Here is a 21,453-nt window from a genome sequence, read left to right as displayed (position 1 = left end):
AGTTAAGTATACAATGTGCTCAGCAGCAGGCAGCGTATTAAAAAAATACAACAATATTTAAAAATCTGGTGCAAAAAAGTGCAGCCTCTCTCTCCATGGTGTGTCCTGAAGGCCCCGCCACCAGCTGCACTGACACTGCAAGAACTGAATGAATTGTTGTGAATTTTGAAGAAAATATTTTGGAGAATGATTTACTGATGGTGATTTACTTTATTTTCTGTTTGTTACACAGATGATTGGAATTAAATCCCCTTTCTAAGGCAGTGGAAACTTGCTGCGTGACTGTTAAAATTCTATCCGTCAAAAAACGTCACCAATCTAATTTTGTGATACCGCAAAATGTTGACAAATAATAAATTGTAATGAGCACCCCAACAACTTAAGGACTCAAGCTTTTGGCAAGGTATCACATTACAGTGAGGAGGATGCATTCCATCTGCTCTTTTGTTTCTGCAGAACACATACAATTGTTTTCATTATTCTCGGCACACAACGGAATGTGGTTCATTGGTTTACGAGAAAGCAAGTTGATTTTATCCGTTGACGAGAAACCTAAATGAATACTTCTGTAACTGGTAAAACAACAGTTTTGTGGTCTTGTGCCAGCTGTTATAAAGCAGCACCCCAGGGCTGCAGCCTCACAGGTATGAGCTGCAGAGGGCCAGCGTGCAAGTGAACAGGTGATTGCTTTATTTTACTTTTGAGGTGAAACGATATTTTAAAATAATTATGCCACATTATGATAGTATTTCATTAATTATCAATAGTTATTACCTACTAGATTTATTTATTTATTCATGCAAATTGAAATATAATATCAGTAATTTGAGCAAATTGATTATGTTTGGTCAACAGTTTTGAATTGTGAGCCTGGGAGAATGACGAGTCAAATCATGTTGTCCTTGCTGCTTCTGGGGATGATAAGTAAGTATATTACTAATTATCCTGTTTATTGATTGTTTTGGAAATGTGAGCTATAATTAAATTCTATTGTATGAGCCAAATCTCAAGAGTTGGATCCAGTTATATTTATTTGTTTCTTTATGCATAATTTTTTTTGCTCATCTATGTTGCTCAATCTGTTTGTTTTATTTAATTTACAGGCATCGTGACTTCTCAGCGTGCGGGTAAGTTGCAGCCTATTGAAGCCGAGACATCTAATGATTTTTCTATTAGGCCATACTCTAATCATTCTGAGGAAAATTCAAGTCACACACTCTTTTCTTTTGGAGAAAAAAAGAGACGAGTGTGTGATTTCAATTTTCTTCATCATGTTTTTTTTTTTACGAAAGCCTCATGTCTGCAGCTCACTGGGTGTGCGTTCTTCCTATTGAAGTTCATACTCTAATCATGCCAATCATACAATCATGCCAAATTCAGTAGCTCATAGCCGCTATTATTTGAATAAGCCTATGCCTAATATCATTCCGTATAATCATGTATTCTCTCAGCTGGCATGAGATAATAGAAACTCAGAATAGAAACTGTAAGCTGCAGGTGCCAGTAAAGATGCTGCCAAGCCATTATTAATTGATTTACTTTATCTGTTTTGCCTTATTAATGGTATTGCTATTATTATTGCAATCTTGGTTCAAAATAATAAATTCTGATACGCTAGTATCACACCATGAGGCTGTCTTTATTAGAATGTCTAAACAAAAGTAAGTTAATAATTATACATGGGAATATGTACTGCTTATTCATTGAAATTGAAGGTATGGTGACTAGTGAGAATATTGTTAAGTTGAATCCTATTGTACAAGCAGAGTCAAATCAAGTATTCACCACATTTCCTGATTCCATCTATAGACAACTATGGGAGAACACACTTATATTATAGGACATTTAAAAAGTCCGGTCTTAGGTAGACATAGGAAACTTTGGTCCTTGACTTAGACTTCAGTATAAGATGACTGAAAACAGAGCAGAATATATAAGTAATATGAGTATTTCACTGCCATCGCTACCCTCCATCTATCTATGCTAATGGTATATAATCACAACCATTTGAGGTATTCAGCTGAGGCTCAGGGTTTTGGTGAGTAATGATATACGGTGCCCAGACTTCCTCATCGGTTCTGCCTGGATTAACAGCTTGTCGGCATTGTTTGATATATAAAAGCCTTCTCTTCAAGTATTTTATTCAAAGTTTGCCAAGTTTCACTGATTTTTCATTGGATTGCACTCTAACTGGGTCATTTCAATCATGCCAGAATCAATAGCTCGCAGCTATTGATTCTATTATTAGAATAAACTAATACCTATTGTTATTCTTGTAGGATTATTTATTCTCTTAGCTTTCTGCATGACTTTCACTTGTTAGCTGCAGCTACCAGTAAAGACGCTGTCAAGACATGATAGCTATGTTATCTTGAACCATGATGCTATCGGCATCATGGTTCAAGATGAGCATTTCTGATACACCTTTAGCTCACCATAAGGCCATCTTTATTAGGATATAAATTGATAATCACACACAGAAATTGAAATTTGAATTTAAGCATTCACACAATTTTTAAACGCTGAGGCAGTTCAGTATAAATTACAAAGCAAATGGTTTATTCTGGAGCTGGCATAATATGAAGATTGAAAAGTAAAAGTATGTTCTATATACAAAAACAATCTGTCCACATTGTGTCTCAGTGGAATATTTTACTGTTATGCAAGTTTCCTTCGGTGTTCTTAAGTTACACTTTCAATTCCTATGACTCTGTGGTTTCTTGCTATGAGGAAGATGTCAATCAAACATCCTGAAGGCACAATTTGACATCGTATTGGAGCGGTACACCATTTTAAACTTGACATTTATCATCAGTGTTTGGGAAGTTGCATCAATGTTGTTTATGTATATGCAAATGTATTTCCAGTTTTTCACTTTTTTCTGTACCTGTCAATTGACATTGCCATATGGGAGCAAGTCAACCACTGAAAATAAATCAATCAATGGAAGTTTTTCAGTTTTTCTCTCATCCTGAAAAGCTAACCTTTTGAAAATACTGTACAAGGTCTGCAGGATACTGGCACGATGCCAAAGCCTAACTAGACTAACATACTTGTATTTGTGTGATTATGTTTGTTGTGACCTACACTTTTGTTCTTCCTAGATCCCCTCTACCCAAGAGATGGGCAACAAAGCGCTCGAGTAGATGATGGAAGTTCTCCTCTCATAACCCTGCAGCGGCCTTTTTCCTATTTTGGACACACCTATAATCGGATTTACGTGTGTAAAAACTATTTTTGCAAAATACAACTTTCATATTTTTTTGTGGGCTGTCAAGAATTCTTGTGTTTTTATCAGCGGGATAACATTTTCTACCACTGGTTGGCAAATAACTTCCAATACTGTGTTGTGAAATTGCATAAGCAAGGGCAGAAATCACAACATTTTGTTAACTACAAATACTTGAGTTTTATCTTCAATATTACTTAAATGTTGGTTATTTTTTTTACTTTCACATACATAAGGAATGTTGACTGTAGCACACTGTAGTCAATATTTTTCAATATCTGACAATGACTGTAAAATATTGCAGCCAATATCTGGCAATAGCTGATAACATCTGACTGTAAAAGACTGTTGTCAATATCTAGTAAACCTTTGATATTAAGAACTGTTTTATCTACTTGTTTGTTTTCAGGTCAACCACAATGGACACTTGACCTTTAACGCTGCATGGAGCAGGTACATACCTTACCAGTTCCCAGCACATGGCTCCAGAGATCTCATCGCTCCCTTCTGGACAGACTTGGACAACAGAGGTAATGGTCAAGTCTTGTATAACCAGTACACCAGCGGCGCTGTCCTGCAAAGGGCCACACAAGACATCAATCAGTACTTCCCAAACCTGAATTTCGCTGCCAACTGGGTCATGGTTGCGACATGGTATCAAGTGGCCTACTTTCCCACTACAGGAACAGTAAGTCAGCTTAATCCAGCAGCCATAATTGACTAATAGCCATAATTAAAACCAGCCTTAGAATGAACTATCTGAGTACAGACATATTAATGACAGATTCAGTGAAAAAGTATTAAGAAATAAGTCTGATTTATATGAAATGAACCACATTTTTCCAGCAAACAACCGCCCAAGCTGTGTTGATCTCTGGTGGCCGGTACTCGTTTGTGCTGATGAACTATGGGTCAATAGCCTCAACCTCTCACACTGTTCAGGTTAGAGCAATTAAAAATATTTATCACTTATGTGCTTTTAGTTGCCATCACTACACATGAACACAGTGATTGCAATGCCATGCACAATACACACTGTAGTATACTCATCGCCAAAAGAGACGCAACATTGAGCTAATTTCACATATCATATCGTGTGATATTTAATAGATTTGCATACATATGTGAAGTGTTCGATATTCCTGCAAACAATTTGTGAACAATAACCAATAAAAGAAACTGCAGTGAGGATGATTATTGTTCACTAATAAAGTAAACAATTGAATTATGTTGTGCTACATTCACCCTGTTATACAACCCTTGAAAACATGTTGCGTTTCTTTTGGCAGTGAGTATATTTCATCAGCATAAAGTCACAGACAAATTTTACATCATCCAATCCATTTCGTTTATATGACTGTGTGTATTTCCAGGCTGGCTATGACACAATCAACTCCACTCACCATTTCTCCATCCCTGGATCATTCACTAGCAGCGCAGCAGGCAGCAACTCACTTTTCCGCCTGAGAAGCAATGTCAATGTACCCGGCCGCTGGGCCTTCCAGGTGGACACTGGGTCGAGAGGCTGCACTTTCAATGGTAAGACCACAGGATAAAGAGGGGGACCACTTTTGGCATTGTTTGCCTTATGCAAGATCGTATACTTTGCTTTTCAGTAATAAATATCTGTGATAATGTGACCTGGATATGCTGCTTTCCATTGATGTGCATGATGTGAACCATATTCTCTGTTTTGGACACTCCATGAGCATATACTGACGAGATTGATGATAATACTGTGAATCATAGGTGTAAATTTTTGGGGGAGACAGACATTATGTTATACTGAATGGCCTGATAATTTAACTGTGAATGTGTTCTATGTTGTTCACTATTGTAGATGCATACTGTTATTTGTGCTGACCTGGCAAAGTAAATTTCCCTCACAATACTAAGTGGTATAAACAGTAATGGTGTCTGCAAGCTTTTGACCTTTGACTGACCGTATCGTTCTTTTCAAGGTTCTCCTGTGCAGCTGGGTGACTCATTCTGGAGGGACAACACCTGCTCACAGAAGTGCACCTGCACCTCAGCAGGCCTGCGGTGTTACAGCCAACCCTGTTCCTTCTCCCAAATCTGCCGTCGTAGTGCTTTTCAGTTCTCCTGCCAGACGGTACAGAGACGCACCTGCACCATCTCTGGTGATCCACACTACTACAGCTTCGATGGAAGTGTGTTTCACTTCCAGGGCACCTGCACTTACGTCCTGTCCGAGCAGTGTGGTCGCGGGCTGCCCTACTACCGAGTGGAGGGAAAGAACGAGCACCGGGGCAGCACCCGAGTGGCTTGGACTCGGCTGGTCAAAGTGTATGTCTATGACGAACTGATTGAACTTGTCAAAGGACACCGTGCTGAGGCAAAGGTTAGTGATTTTAATTGAGCTCATACTCCATTCATTTCTTTTACACTTTATACTCCATACCTTTTTTATAGACTAGAGTTTATAGACTTTTTCATACTTTACTTTTATCCAAATATGCCTTTGTCACTCTTGATATAATTATTGGTGTGCTTGCAGGTTAATGGAAGCTTTGCCGCCACTCCATTCTCCCTCAATAATGGCACCGTCCAGGTCTACCAGTCAGGTTTCTCTGTCATCATCAGCACTGACTTTGGCTTGGTGGTGTCCTACGACGCCAGCCATTATGTCAGGATCAGCGTGCCCCACAATTACCAGAATGCCACATGTGGCCTGTGTGGAAATTTCAACAATCGTCGTGAGGATGATTTCCGGACCCGCCAAGGCCAGGTTGTGAGCTCTGATGTTGTTTTTGCCAATAGCTGGCAGGCACCTGGGGACGATGAGCCCGGTTGTGGGACCCGATGTGGGGGTCTGGGCTGTGCCGCCTGCACTACAGCTCAGACAGCTCTATACAGCAACACCGCTCACTGTGGTATCCTCCAGAGCAACTCTGGACCTTTTGCTGCCTGCCACGAACAGATTCCCCCCCAGAGCTATGTGGACAGTTGTGTGTATGACCTGTGTGTAGGAGGAGGGTACCAGCCTATTCTGTGCCAGGCCCTAAACGTGTATGCCAGTCAGTGTCAGCAGCATGGTATACAGTTGCCCAGCTGGAGGAGGGAAGGGTTCTGTGGTAAGTCTAAGTATGTCAGTCACACAACATTTTGTCATTTAATCCTTTGGGTAAAATGTCCATGATGTAAATGTCATTTTTATTGTCTTTGCTCAGAAATCTCCTGCCCAGCCAACAGCCACTTTGAGTCCCAAGGCACAGGATGTCCCGCTACCTGCGTCAATCGCAATTCTACCCAAAACTGCCCTATTCCTGCTCAGGAGAGCTGCATCTGCAACACAGGCTTTGTCCTCAGCGCCGGGGTCTGCGTCCCTCTTGCCCAGTGTGGCTGCACCTTTGAAGACCGCTACTACCGCTCTGGGCAAACAGTGATACTAGACCGGGACTGCGGGAGGCGCTGTAGCTGCAGCCACGGCTCCATGACCTGCCGCGCCCACGGTTGTGATCCACTAGAGTCTTGCAGGGTGGAGGATGGAGAAAGAGGGTGCCGACCGACCAGCTATGCAACATGCTGGATAAGGGGCCCGAGGTCATATCGCACGTTTGATGGACTGACATACCAGTATCCTGGAGCGTGTCGACTGACCCTAGCCAGAGTCATGGGAATGTCCCAACACCCCCACTTTATGGTGACGGCAGAAAAGGCGCCCAGAGGCCAGCAGGGGTTTACCCGGTTGCTGAAGTTTGAGGCAGAGGGAACACAGGTGTCCATTGAGATGGGAGGTAGCAGCAGAGTATACGTAAGTGACTGGAATATATTTGAAGTGTTTAATTCTAAATTAGATATCCACCATTTGAAAAGTGTGATATATGACAACTGACGAAGACAAATGTGACAAAATGATTGCTGGAGAGGAAAACTCATGAATGTATATGAATATTATTAGCTATCTTGAACTCCCTCCTACAATAGTGCCTATGAATTCTTACACTGACCCTTTTCATTGCAATTCTCTAGGTCGATGGTCAGCTCATCAGACTACCATTCAGCTCAGCATCCAACCGAATCCGCATCTACCACAGCAGCATTCACAGTATCATCATTCACACCTCCTTCGGTGTGACTGTTCAAACAGTCTGGCCTCACTTTGTGCGTGTCACTGCACCTGGCATCTACAATGGTTCACTTGGCGGACTCTGTGGTAACTACAATGGTCACCAATACGATGACTTCCGCACACCCAACGGCATCCTGGTCAACAGCTCTCAGGTCTTTGGAGACAGTTGGCGAGATGGCTCCCTCGCGGCACACTGTGTGGAGAGAGAAATCAGGGTGGATGAGCACAACACAACAAATTACAATTCTAGTCAGTACTGCGGCAAAATCGCATTGGCGAATGGGCCGTTTGCCGTATGTTGGGACACGGTGGACCCATGGGACCATGTGGAGGAGTGTGTGCAGATTCTTAGGGGCTCTAGAGATCCAGCAGCGGCGCTGTGCGAGGTCCTGCGAGATTATGCACTGATGTGCCAACAGAGAGGCGTTGCCTTAGGAGACTGGAGGAATGCAACTGACTGTGGTAAGCATGTTTCCCCCTTTTGGTGAGGGGAGGCTTTGGTATCGATAAATTCTATTACTTTTTTTGAAACAATGTTTTCTCTTTCTCCAGAGCAAACCTGCCCCACCAACAGCCACTATGAACAATGTGGAACCTCCTGCCCTTCTTCCTGCCCCAGCCTGTCCTTCCCCTTCTCCTGTGCCACTGCATGCCAGGAGGGGTGCCAGTGTGATGATGGTTTCGTCCTCAATGGCAATCAGTGTGTGCCCCCCATCGGCTGCGGTTGTCACCATGAAGGCCGCTATCGGCAAGGTGGCGAGCAGTTCTGGGACGGTGAGGAGTGTCAGAGCTTCTGTAGCTGTAACGGCACCACCGGAGCAGTCCGCTGCACCCCCAACAGCTGTGCGTCCCAGGAGTCCTGCCGAGTGGTGGAGGGTGAGTTTGGCTGCCATCCCAGCCCCCGTGGCACCTGCTCTGCCTCCGGAGACCCCCACTACCTATCCTTTGATGGCAAGGCCTTTGACTTCCAGGGAACCTGCCGCTACATTCTGGCGACCCTGTGTAATGCCACTGATGGGCTACATCATTTTCAAGTGGAGGCCAAGAATGAGGCATGGAGAAACTCTGCAGTTTCAATCACAGCCGAAGTGTTTGTTGATGTGTGGGGCTACCGAGTGCATATGTCCAGGGAGAGACGCGGTGTGGTGCAAGTGAGTTGTTACAACATATATGGCTGAAATGCTGATGATCATAACTGAGACTCAGATTGAATCTAAATGCCAAACATGTATACAGTGTTGGTAGTTCTCATGACTAAGTGTATGTAGGAAGAAAATGAATCTGCTACTTCAATATTGAAAAAATACAAAATACCTGATGGTTCTTTCAATGTCTCTTTTAGGTGGATGGTGTAACTAAAAATTTACCTATTCTCTTGAATGGAGGCCGTGTGTCCATCTATGCAAGTGGACACCGCACATTCGTCAATGCTGATTTCGGCCTGAGTGTCAGCTACGATGGATGGAGCACAGTGTCTATCTCTGTACCTTCAAATTACAGGTGCCTGCTATTTACTGTAGCTCATATTGAAATGCTTTGCATGACATTTTGAAAGACCAATCATTTCAAATTCAAAACATTGATTTTATTTAATCATTATAATTAATACAGTGGAGAAACATGCGGTCTTTGCGGGAACTTCAATGGAAATCGAAATGATGACTTCATCACCCCCTCTGGAGCGATGGTCACCTCTCCCTCTCAGTTCGGGACAGCTTGGAAGGTGGCAGGCAACTACACCTGCAGCGATGGGTGTGGCTCATCCTGCCCGCGCTGTGCTGATGAGTCACCTGCCAGGGCCCAATGTGAGGTGATTCAGGCAGCTGAGGGCCCACTCAGCTTCTGCCATGAGCAGGTCGACCCGGCGCCGTACTTCACTGACTGCGTGTTTGATGTGTGTGTGTCGGGAAACAGAGGGCAAGATCTTCTGTGCAGGGCCATTCAGGCATATGTCAGCGCCTGTCAGTCTGCTAATGCTCGAATCTACCCATGGAGACAGAACACCACCTGCAGTGAGTCAACTAGTGTCTTCAAGTCAAACTAATGTTTGACTTTAAACTAAATAGAAACTAATATGAACAGTCTAGGCTTATGTAACGGATACAAGTCATTACTTATAACCACTGAGAGTCAGAATTTCTTACCTAACCTTCTTACCCTATTCTTCTGAAGGGCTTGACTGTCCAGCGAACAGCCATTACGAGCTGTGTGGCACAGACTGTGGACACACCTGTGCCAGCAGCATCGATGCCAGCTGTGAGCAGGTGTGCTCCGAGGGATGTTTCTGTGATGAGGGCTTCCTCAGGAGTGGAGGAAGGTGTGTCCCTGTGGAAACCTGTGGCTGCCAATACGATGGGTTCTACTATGATGTGAGTCCCATCCCAAGTACTTTGTATTTTAAAGTTGCACTATGTAACGTTTCATTAAGAACAATGCACTATATATTGTTTTTATTGTTAGTTTAATTATTATGTGCATTTTCCTTTCAGTGTTCTTTTTTCTTCATTATTTGTGGCTCATGATTTTTCTTGAAAAGCACTTTCTCTCTCTGTAGTGATTAGTACAAATAATATTATTACTGAGAGTGGTGTGCTTCTCTCCTCCCCTCGCATGCTACAGATTGGTGAAGCGTTCTGGACACAAGATTGCTCCGAGCGATGTGAATGCTATGCCCCCAATGACCTGCGCTGCTCTCCTACGTCTTGCACCTCCACGCAGCAGTGCACGATCAGAAATGGCCAGCTGGGCTGCTTTGACGCATGGTCTACCTGCACCGTGTGGGGCGACCCACACTACTTCAGCTTTGATGGGGCACAGGCTCACTTCCAGGGCACGTGCTCTTACATCATCACTGAGAGTGTGGGCCGCAGCAACGATGAAACCCAGTTTCGAGTTGTAGCCACTAACAATCACCGTGGCGACAACTTCCGTGTGTCATTTGTGTCGGCAGTGGATGTATACCTCTCGAATCAAGCAGAGAGTGTCATTGTCAGGCTTGGACCCAACAAGAGAGTGAAGGTAAAGTAACTCTTAATTACTTTTTAGAATTACAAGTTTCTTTGTCTGTCTGTATACACTTGGGATAGCTAACAATAACTCTAGCTAACACTAACGTCTGCCTCTCTCTCATCTCTCATCCTCCCAGGTAAACGGCACTGCGGTTTCTCTTCCCACCACTGCAGGAACCTTAGCTGAGGTGGCAAGGCAGGGGAGCTACATAGTGTTAAACACCAGAGATATCGTTGTCCAGTTTGACGGCTCGAGCACTTTGCTGGTCAGAGTGGGTCAGGACCATCGAGGCGCACTCACTGGTATGTGTGGTAACTTCAACGGTGACCCTGCAGATGACAAAGTCTTGCCCAATGGCACAATGGCACGAAATGACAATGACTTCGGGGACGGCTGGAAGTCATCCACAAGCCAACCCAGGTGAGCCGCTGTGGCTAACTGTGCATCTTTATGGCTGCTTGATGGCAATGTGGGATTTGAACAAAGACTTAAGGCACCATATACAATATTATACATAATATTTTACACAAAGTGCCATCAAAATACTGCCGCTGTCGGTTGAAAAACCTGTATCTTTAAAATGGCAACTTTTCAGTAGCCTACATAAGGAAAACAGCCTTGTTTTTCAGCTTGACTACCTTGTTTTTTTTCCGATGTAATGACTTTTGAAAGGGTTTCATCATCCCAAGTGTTGTAGATGTTTCTAAACCCACAGAGGAGCATGTAATCCTTCAATTTGAAGCGAAAACATGAAATTATGAGGTTACGAGGTTTTCACATGACAACAGCAATATGTCATTGAATCATCAACAGTTACACAAACATACAGCATGCTGATAATAGAGGTGTTAAATGTAAGCCTCATGTCTTCTCCAGATGTGGGTCCACAGACGATCGTAGCGGCGGCGGACTGGAGGACTGTCGCTTCAGAGAGGAGTACTCTGATCTCTGCAGTGTCATCACCAACACTACTGGACCGTTCAGTGCCTGCCACCTGCACTCTGACCCCCAGCCGTTCTTCACTTCCTGTGTCTACGATCTCTGCCTCTACACTCCAGCCAATGGCATGCTGTGCTCCGCTGTCTCAGCCTATGAGAGAACCTGCTCCATTTTGGGGCTGGATATCCCCCCATGGCGCTCCGCTTTGCGGTGTGGTATGTCTGCACTGGACTAATGAATAGATAAGATAATAGATAAGAAAAATGGATTGTCATAAGAAAGTTGATGGCTATAGATATTTCCCCTTTTATCCAGTCTTTCTCTTGTTTCATCACTCCCTGTCTCCTCCTCTCTCCATTGTCTCTCCAGCGGAGACGGACCCCTGCGAACAGCTGGACTGCACAGATTATGAGTGGTGCGGGGAGAGGGACGGCGTTCACGGCTGCTTCTGTGACGAGACACACCACCGGCCCAACAATGAGAGCTACGGTGCGGACAGCTCCTACTGAACCACTGCTTTAACTACTATAAATTACCAAATATTGAGTGTGAGCAAAGAGGAAGGCTGTTCATTGCATGAATGTGATGGTATTGTTATTACCAGAGCCTTGAACAAAATAGCTCTTTTTTTCACTTCAGGATTTTGTTTCTAGGGACAGAAAATTGAAATTTATGCAGTTTATTTATGACATTACAGAGTCTTTTCTCTCACTTTCCTACACTGAGTCAAAGTTAATTGTTAAATAAAAATATATTTTTGTTTCTATGTCTCTCCCACAGATTCATCCATCGCCTGTGTCAGTAGTTCAGGCACCATGTCTCTGTCCCGCTGCCAGCTGTTTGAAGCCGGCTTCCATCCCAGCGCCCTCCACCTGCGGGACGACACCTGCAACGGGACTGTCGACGACGGACGACTGGTGTTCAACTTTGATAATGACAACCAGCTGTGTGGGACAGTTCTCAGGGTACGGTCCATAGTTTAGAATGGTGTAGGCGCAGTCTAAAGGGTATTTTAGACGTAATACAACAACATTTATACTTACAGTTTTACATACTGTTCTATAATAAACGACTTATACCTATACTTCGTCCTCTCCCCTCAAAGAGCAACGGGACCCACTTCATTTATGAGAACACCGTCCAGGGTGATGTGGACCCCCATGATGGGCTCATCAGCCGCCAGAGAAACATCCACCTGCGCTTCTGCTGCGAGTATCTGCTGAACCAGGCGCTGTCTATGGACGTGGGCATCAACCCTGTGGAGAGGTGACAGAGACAACATCCTGTTTTCTCCTGCTGATTTCATTTGATTGATTTCTTGATAAACTGAGGTATTGGTGGAGGCTAAATCAAAGTTTGGTTTATTTTTACAAGGACAGATACAACCACAATGCCATATTTGTTTTCAATATGCGCTGACATTTTTAGGGGCTCAAGACCAAAAAGCATGTTAAAACTGCACCTAAAACAGGCTTTTCAGAGTGGAGTGCTGTCCTTTCTTAATTAGGGTTCCTCAATGTCTATTCTGCCCGGTGATGATAATGGGCCACGCATAAAATACAAAAAATAATAAGAAGGCACTTTGCAAGTGGCAGGACAAAATGGTCGGTGTTTGAATCCCATGTGGATCCTATCTTTGCCCACATCCTTGGAGAAGGTTGATTTACATTTATATCTGCCCTTACTCAGGGGTACTTGGGTATTATCTGGCACTCTTTAGCACTAGGCACTAACGCTAAAGCTGGTAATACAGATAAAAGGATTTCAGGGATTCTGTCCCTGGTTTGTCGTGAAATGTGTCAACAATTATGTGAACTAGATTGTATTCATTTTACTAGTTATGTTGATTGCCTGAACCAAGGGGTAACAAATGAAGTTACAGTTGTTCCTTGTAAAAGTCTAATCACATTGTGTAATGTTTTTCTGTAGCATTGTGAGCAAGAAGCTTCCAACGGGCCGGGGTGTCTATCAAATGAGAATGATCCCCTACCAGGACTCCGGCTTCCGCTTCCCCTTCTCCACTTCCAGGAACATACAATTCGAAGTGGACCAGAGGATCTATGTGGAGGTGCGGACAGAGGGAGTTGACGGACGGCAGCTCTCCACCATTCTGGACTCCTGTTGGGCCACACCTGTCAACATAGCCAGCTACCCCGTCCGCTGGGATCTCATCACTACAGAGTAAAAGAGTTTTTGCAATTTGACTGTGTTAGCACAATGATTCCCTGTACTGATTCCTCTGCAAAAGGCCTAATATATAGTTGATCTGATGTATTGCCTCTACAAGGGACTTTGATATAAATATTCCCTAGCAATTAGTAGCTAAGCGCTCATCTCCTCTTGTATAATTTAACCCTCTTACTTCACTTCGTAGTCCACCTGCTAACCTATCTTTGTAACTGCCACCTCCCTCACTGTCCTGCAGGTGTCCTAACCAAGCTGATGGCACAGTGGAACTGGTTCAGAATGGCGTCTCCACCATTTCCCGTTTCTCCTTCAGGATGTTCACCTTCACCAACTTCACCACCCTCTACCTGCACTGCCAGGTCCACCTGTGTCTCCGGAGACACAACAACTGCACCGCTGTATGTACCATTGTGCTTGTGTGTGTGTTTGTGGTGTGTATACAGGATGTGTTTGTGTGTGTAAGATGAGATGCCATAATATGTACGTACTGTATGTACGTATGAAACCTGTAGTTAGTTACTTCAGTCCAGAGAAGAAATAAGATTGGCCCAAATATATAAGTTGTCTTCATTTCACACAGTGTCTTAGCATGTGCATGTGCGTGCTTGTATGCAGGTGTGTATATATGCAAATGTGTTTATGTGTATGCACCTCTATGCATTTTCTTTAAATGTATGTGTACGCATACAACATTTTTGAGAAACATAGGTATAATTGTTGTTTCCAAAATGTTTGAATATGTTTTTCATGTATTCAACTAACTATAAAGAGTGCCAGGCATTAATGAGCTACTCAACCACTCTGAGTAATATAGAGAAAGGAAGAGGAATATAGCTTAACAGTATGGAAGATGTTAGTTGAACATTAAATTACCCTTTGGTGACATACTCAGAAAGCAACAGGTTGGATCGTGTCCTGTCACGCTCTTGATCCCCTTACTGATCTCTTAGTGTAAGTCACTCTGGATAAGAGCATCAGCTGAATGCCCGTAATGTTGTTTTCCTGCAGCACTGCTACCCCGGTTACCACGGGAGAGTTTACAGGGACGTGTCCTACCATGACAGTACAGCCATCTCCGTAGGACCGCTGACCTTGATGCAGCACAGCCAAGGTACAGCTCTCTTATCTTTTGGCACTTTTCACAACTTCTGTATTCTTGCAGATGACGTACAGCCAGGGATAAATTCACTTTTCAACTCAATCAATGCATCATGTAAATAAAAACTGCCATTCTTTCACTAATGTTAACATGTAAGATACTGTATTATAGATCAAATATAAGAACGTTTTAATTCCAATACTTTAATAGTAATAAATCCACTTTCTGAGTTGAGTGAATATAGAGTGAAGTGACCACAGCACTGTACACAGTTGAATGTAAACATGCCATATTTCTTCCATTTGCCTCAGGAGTTTGACTTTGGTTGTTCTCTTACAGATATAGGCATGCTGGTTCCTCACCCAGTGAGAAAGAGCGGTGCTGCAGGCCACTTTGCCTCCCTGCTGACCCTGCTGGTCAGTTTACTGGCTGCCACAACTCTGACCTAGGAAGACCAAGGAAACACACACATAGATGCATAGATGCATAGATGGATACATGCCCAAGCACAGTCTGTGTACCTTAATTAGTGGCCAGTCGCTAAATCACTGAATGTAGATATTAGAACTGTTGATTATTTTTTTACCCTCCGTTGAAAATTCACCTGAACTTCTGAACTGTATTTCTCTCTGTGAAACCTTGTCCTTAAGTTCTGTTTGTACTTGTTAATGAAGGAAAATTGGAAGTATGTCTACTTTACAACAGCAGGGGGCAGCACAACATAATGCACACTGTGTCTTCAACTCACCTGTACTCCATTTACTGTGCATAATGTTTATCAACCTTATCCTCAGGTCATTTGCAGTGATTATTACCCAGGAAACTCTAAATGTCTGTTACATAAGCAGTATCATGCATCATGAAGCTGATAGATTAAGTGATTTTATGTATGAAGTATGAATCTCATTACTTGTTTTCAATCAAACTGTTCTTTTTTTTATGTTAACCTAGATTTCCTGATGAATCCCTTGCTGATTACATATGATGATTTTATAATTGTATCTTTCAATGTGCAAATTCTTGATAAATAAATAGCTTGCTAAATGGCAATTACGCAAAAATTCGGACTGGCTATTTGGAAATTACATAGATAAGGAAGCAAAACTCCACAATATCACAGCACATACAGGACACATACATGTAACAACAACCACAATCCAACCATTAATACAATTTGACATGAAAGGGCCTGTCAGTGATACATGAGGTCGGGTTTCTCCCTTTTGTGCTGCACCTCCTTTGTTGGGGCCAGGGATGAGACAGACAATACCGATATCTCCTGTGTCCTCTTGTCGGGGGTGGAAATTCATCATTGTCGCTGAATGTGTCCCAAACAGTGCAGAGTGAGACCCCAGACATAACAACGCTTATCACACACCCACAACATGTAATTTGTCATTGGTGTTTCTGGTACAAAGACTTCAGAGAGGGACAAGATGTTGGGACACCATGTAGCCCAATCCGCTGGCTGTCCAGTCCATTGTGGACACATTCAGGTAGGATATCAGGGGATTAATTTACAGATTATGTTTTACGTCTGTTGGTTAAAGAACAACATAAAATCTAATTTACTTTTATGTATTCAGCAGTTTTCATTCTTTGTTAATCTACTACTGTATCCAAATCCATATGTCCATGATGGCAGCTCAAGCCCAAATTACTCTGTTTGTGGGAGGGAACAGTGATTGTTTGATAAGTCTGTCTTTCTCATGTAGCATAGCTGGTTTAACAATGTACCATTGGGAGGTTAATCCTGTGGCTTGTGTGGCTTTTGCTGGCTTACAATGTCAACGTGTGAACATGAATGAGACAGAGAAAGGCAGACTCCACATGAAATCAATGCACTCCACAGAAATTATATAGTTCACACACCAGCATTGATAGTTATAAGTCATTATTTGACATCCTTTGCTGAGAGTAAACCTCTCAGCCGGCTGATAATGCCTGGGTTTTTCAGCATCACATCACCTTAATTTAAAGTGACATGTCAATCAGTACTGGTCATTTGGAGTGCATGGCACTGAAGTTCATCAATGCATACCCAAATTCCAGAGGCGCATAAAATTTATAGCAAAAAAGGGACACACAAAGCTTCACTTAGTCATTCATAGTCACTTTTATGCAAGAAGTCTACACACATTTTGAAAAAATACTTAAATATGATGTTCAGGATGACATCAAAGTACATTTCTTCATTGGACTTTGTGGTCACAGGCATTGGCCTACACATGTTAAAGCCCTTGTAAACACCTTTGACAGGGGAAAGGGAGGAGAATGGTCCTTGTTCTGTGTATAATGATGATGATGATGATGATGATAACACTGACAGATTGTGTAATCAAAAGAGTCTGTCTCAAAATCAAAGGGATAATGTATCCAGTCAAAATGTCCTGATCAGTCTCACATCTTCTCTTCAATTCCTTCCATCCTCTCTCTTTCTCTCTCTCGTCTATCCTGTATCTAATTCAATTAACTAAATGCAGTTCCTGAGGCCACACAGATCTTGCCCCTCCTCTCTGACCCCACCCACATCTTTCAAACCTAACAACATCCACATGCGGCTAAACATAGCCTACCTTTTCTGTATAAACCGCTGCCACACAATTACTTCATGATGCTCCCCTGATGCTGAGAGCTCCTGTGGAAACAGCCTACACATAAGATGTATTATTGTCTGTGACTTCAGGACAAAAAAAATTGGTAAACTTTTCAGGAATTTCCTTACAACTGTAAAGTAGGAGACACATTACTGACACAAATGCAATAGAGTTGTAGTAAAATGTGAAAGTGATTATGATATAATAAAATGTGAATGTGATTATGATATAACAGTGACAAAAATAGATGAAACTTGTGGCTTGTTCTGCAATTAAGTTGTTGACAAACCATTTGGCTAAAATGTCTCCGCAGTTTCAGCCTGTATTCCCGACACAGTACAAGGATATACCTACAGCATATGTTTCTTTTTTAGTTTACAATCTCAACAGCTGTCATCAAAGAGTGCCATACACATAAAATGTTGAGTATTTAACACGCTCCATTATCCAAGAAGGTACCATAAGTGACTTCAAGTGCTGCATAACATGTGAGACTATTGTTGTTTCAAATCACTTTATTCAGAGTTTCCATTTGTTTTCATTCTGAAATCTCTTCTCCTTTATGATCCGGGTGAGATTTCCTGGCGAGGAGTGTCGACTGTACGCTACATTTCACTCTCCAACTCTGATTTTTGTTTATTTACAGCCTCAGAAGGGAGGTAATGAAGGAGGGGATGAGAAAGAATAGAGGGAAAGATGGAGGGAAAGATGGTGAGAATATGGGGTGCAGGGATTGGGAAATAAGAGTGCAGGCTTGTTGACTTTTACAAGATGTTTGGCTTTGCTGGCTAAACTGGATTCCCTCACTGGGTCTCCAGTGTGGTTTGTTGGAAGGGTTGAAATGGTCCCATCTGACGTTTGACCTCTTCTACTCCCCACATACCACTCTGCATGTCAACACTGACCACTACACAGCTTACAACATAATTGCATTTGAACTTGAGCCTATTTATGAAAGAATCCAGCTTCTGCTATTCGTTACCATGAGAACATTTAGTATATGAAAGAGGGATTGTTGAATAGGACTTAAACTGCCACAGTCATTACATTTAATTTCCTACACAGAATGATGTGTTTTCTCATTTGTTAAGTCATGCAATGCTCCCTGGAAACCCGACATCTTCACATATAAAAGGTAAAAAACTTTGAAGGTGTTCAAACACTCAAAATAGTTTTCTGATGAGCAGGGAGCGTCATGGGTAATGAATCACAAGTAAGAGTAAGGGCAAACTGCAACGCCTGACTCAATTTGTTCCACTCTTTACAGTAAATAATTTACTTTCTCTCTCTCTCTCTCTCCCTCTTTGTCTCTCTCTCTCTCTCTCTCTCTCTCTCTCGCTTTCTCTATCTACCTCTCTTTCATACACAGAAATACACATAGATGAGTCTTAGGTTTGGTTGCAGATATTCAATCCCTCTTGCCAAATACACTTCATATACCTCCAAGAAAAAAAAGAAAAGATTTTTACATGGGGTGGCAACAAAAGTAACAAATATTTTTTGGATTTGTAACTGTAAAATTGCTGAAATTGAAATAGTCATTCCATTATTATTACACTGCTCATGACAGGAAAACACTTAACACATTACTTCTAAACCCTGCTTACAATAAAACCACCCTGTCACAATAAACACTCATTATCATCAGAGTGTGCGGTAAGATTGACCAAATGTAACCACATCAGTAGTGATTTGAATCCAGATGTTCAGCTAACCGGCATACTTTACATTCCTGTTGTAGCTATGGTAAAGCCTTTGTAAAGACCTGCCTCCCCACAAGTTGTGTTGAAGAGAATTTCATTTCTGTTGTGAAAGAAAACTTTATCAAGTGAATTATGTTTTGACAATGGGGCCCAATTACGTGGCCCGCTTAGTGTGGATTAACACACTTCTCCATTCCCTCTTGTCTGAATAGAAAGTCCTGGGAATGTTTTTTTTATTTTTTTTATTTTGTTTTCCTCTTTGTTCACAAGGCCTTGTGTTTTGATAAGACCTCTCTTGATAAAGACATATCCCGCCATCTACTGTTACTGTCTTCAGTAATTGGATTTCCCTGGTGAATTCTATACTCCTGAGAAGGTTGGACAGTCAGGGAACTGCAGCGGCAATCCTAGAAGTCATGAAATTGACTCAGCAAACCATGTGTGAAAAACCAGGGCTTTGTAAAGTGGAATATATGTACCATGCACTCCATCCATCCTGTGTTCTTCATGGATGTACTCTGGCACACTGCACACACTGTCCTTAAATGACATAGACCTAACTCTGACATCTCACCAGAATGTTATTTTTATTGTCCTGGTGCATTTCTTTGTCATGAAAACATTATTTTATGTCCCATTCAAAGTGAAATAAAACCAAAAAATCTAATCTTGTTGCTTATCAGGCCATCTTTCCTAGGCATGATGGATATTTGTGAATTATGTTGTCTGTGGCCATGCTTTTTCCATCAGGCCACCGTTTATAATATTAGATCAGAAGTTTACCAGAGGGCTTCCTCTTGCCATCTGGTTCTGTTGGTCAGTCCATGACAACATTCACCGGTCCTTAGTCTTACATCTCTGTCCTTAGTCCTTCATCCAAGTCCTAAATACAGTCTTAAAAAGTGTGTGCCACGTTCAACACATTTGTCTAGTTTGGGACAAAAACACATTTGTGATTTTGTGATTTTTTTTTAACCCAAATGAGTTTTTCTCTACAGTAATATTATCAGTTCTGAACCTAAAATTGACCCTCACCCTTTGAAAATCCCCCTGGGTTTCTCTCACATGTACCATTTTTTCCAGTTCATTCTCCATGGGGCGGCTCCAGACTTTACATCTTGATGACACTGAAGATTCAGGCCTCAGTTATATTGTTTCTGTCTTTGGGAGAACGTTGTTTAAGTTCATAAAATGTTGACTGGACTAATGTAGACTAGTGCAACAACTTAAACCGTATATTATTCTGATTTCTGCAGGATTCCCCTTTTAATGTAATAATGTATTGTTATGAATTATGTCTTTGCATACACTTAAATGAAAACGTATACATATGTAATGAGAAAATATAAAGGCTAAAATCTGGAACTATGAACTTATGAACTAGTCTAATTGTAGAATCCCTTGGACAGACCAGATTACAGACAGTTTTCAGGGTATTTTCAATTCACTTGAGATGCTTTTAGCTAATTTGCCTACAGAGCCCAATTAGGTTTATCTCAGGAATTAGAAGGCCAGAGGTTGATGGACTGACTGATGGACTAGAGGAGGGATAATGACAACCTCACTGCTTTCCTTTTCCACTGTGTCACCATATTCTCCCCGCCCCCCCTCTTCTTCGCTCCCTCCAACAGTGACCATGGGCTGTTTATCGACTGGCTTCTTCTTCCTGTTTGCGGTACTAAGAGGCTGAAATTAGATCTGCATCGGCGAGGATTTGAGATAAATTGGGCAGCGGATCGGTCCTAACTCAATTTGCTCTTTGTTTCTGAGGGGGGAAGCGGAGGATGGTTCTGAATGATGCAGCAGACAAGAGCAGTCCCAGATTGGCATAGATAAGTGAGGGGTGAATGTGGGTCTGTTGAGTGCAAGGTGCGCCCCAAAGAAGAAAATTGGTCAAATCGCAGGAGAGACATTGTGATGAGCAAGCACAGCAATTCTGAAGGCAAGAATGCAAAGGCTATTTGGCATCCTTGACACACATATAGCCGGCTACTTAGCATTAGTCTCCATTACTTTTACTCATATAGTCCTGCATAGCTTATTGGGGAAAGTATACCACTAGAGGTACCATTCTCACTGGATCCATACATATTCATAATGCATTCACTCTTGGTACTGTAAGGCACTTTGGATGAAAGTGTCCACCAAATGCCTCATATTATTAAGCTTATATTGCCATAAGTGGCTATTATCCACTAAATGTTGTAATTAGAGGCTTTCAAAATGCAAAACACAAGCCACTGTAAACCAAGTGCTTGTATTTCCCATAATCTTTATCTCTTGATTTCTGGGATAGATGACGTCAGAAAAATTCTCTCCCTAATCTAGAGGCCACATACCAAGTGTTCTCTGACACCCATAGTATCACTCCTGTCACCTCTCTCTCTCCTCATGATGAGCAAGCCAAGGCCGCATGCTAGCCTCCACTGTGGCTCCCTTGGGCTGGCCCATATGGCTCCGGTCCACGGGGGTAATCGGCCGCTCCCATTACAACTCCCAGGGGAGGGGGGTTTGCTCCTTAGCTTCTTTGTACGGTCAGGAGTCGGGGTGTGGATCTCACTCTTTTCACCGTCCCACTTTGATCTGACTCCAATCCC

The 21,453-nt window shown here is 42.4% G+C and overlaps 1 protein-coding gene across 1 annotated transcript; it reads left to right on the top strand.

Annotated features, from left to right (window-relative positions):
- Positions 1 to 639: 639 nt before the first annotated feature.
- LOC139650899 (alpha-tectorin-like) lies at positions 640 to 16,001 on the top strand. Its single transcript, XM_071527685.1, has 25 exons — positions 640 to 680; positions 856 to 924; positions 1,104 to 1,127; positions 3,105 to 3,220; positions 3,639 to 3,917; positions 4,076 to 4,171; positions 4,603 to 4,768; positions 5,191 to 5,591; positions 5,748 to 6,324; positions 6,421 to 7,004; positions 7,223 to 7,784; positions 7,875 to 8,473; positions 8,665 to 8,822; positions 8,934 to 9,334; positions 9,495 to 9,691; positions 9,942 to 10,340; positions 10,468 to 10,751; positions 11,208 to 11,485; positions 11,640 to 11,759; positions 12,051 to 12,235; positions 12,376 to 12,536; positions 13,200 to 13,451; positions 13,696 to 13,855; positions 14,466 to 14,568; positions 14,896 to 16,001. Exons 2-25 carry the CDS (start codon positions 879 to 881, stop codon positions 15,003 to 15,005), a joined length of 6,258 nt encoding a protein of 2,085 aa, XP_071383786.1. The 5' UTR covers positions 640 to 680; positions 856 to 878; the 3' UTR covers positions 15,006 to 16,001.
- The last annotated feature ends 5,452 nt before the right edge of the window (positions 16,002 to 21,453 follow it).

Source organism: Centroberyx affinis, unplaced genomic scaffold (genome assembly GCF_046629955.1).
Source record: "Centroberyx affinis isolate AG114_WGS23_722 - 3 ecotype Tasmania unplaced genomic scaffold, CSIRO-AGI_Caff_v1 ptg001571l_1, whole genome shotgun sequence".
Classification (NCBI taxonomy): Eukaryota; Metazoa; Chordata; class Actinopteri; order Beryciformes; family Berycidae; genus Centroberyx; species Centroberyx affinis.
This window is presented reverse-complemented; position numbering and strand designations above follow the sequence as displayed.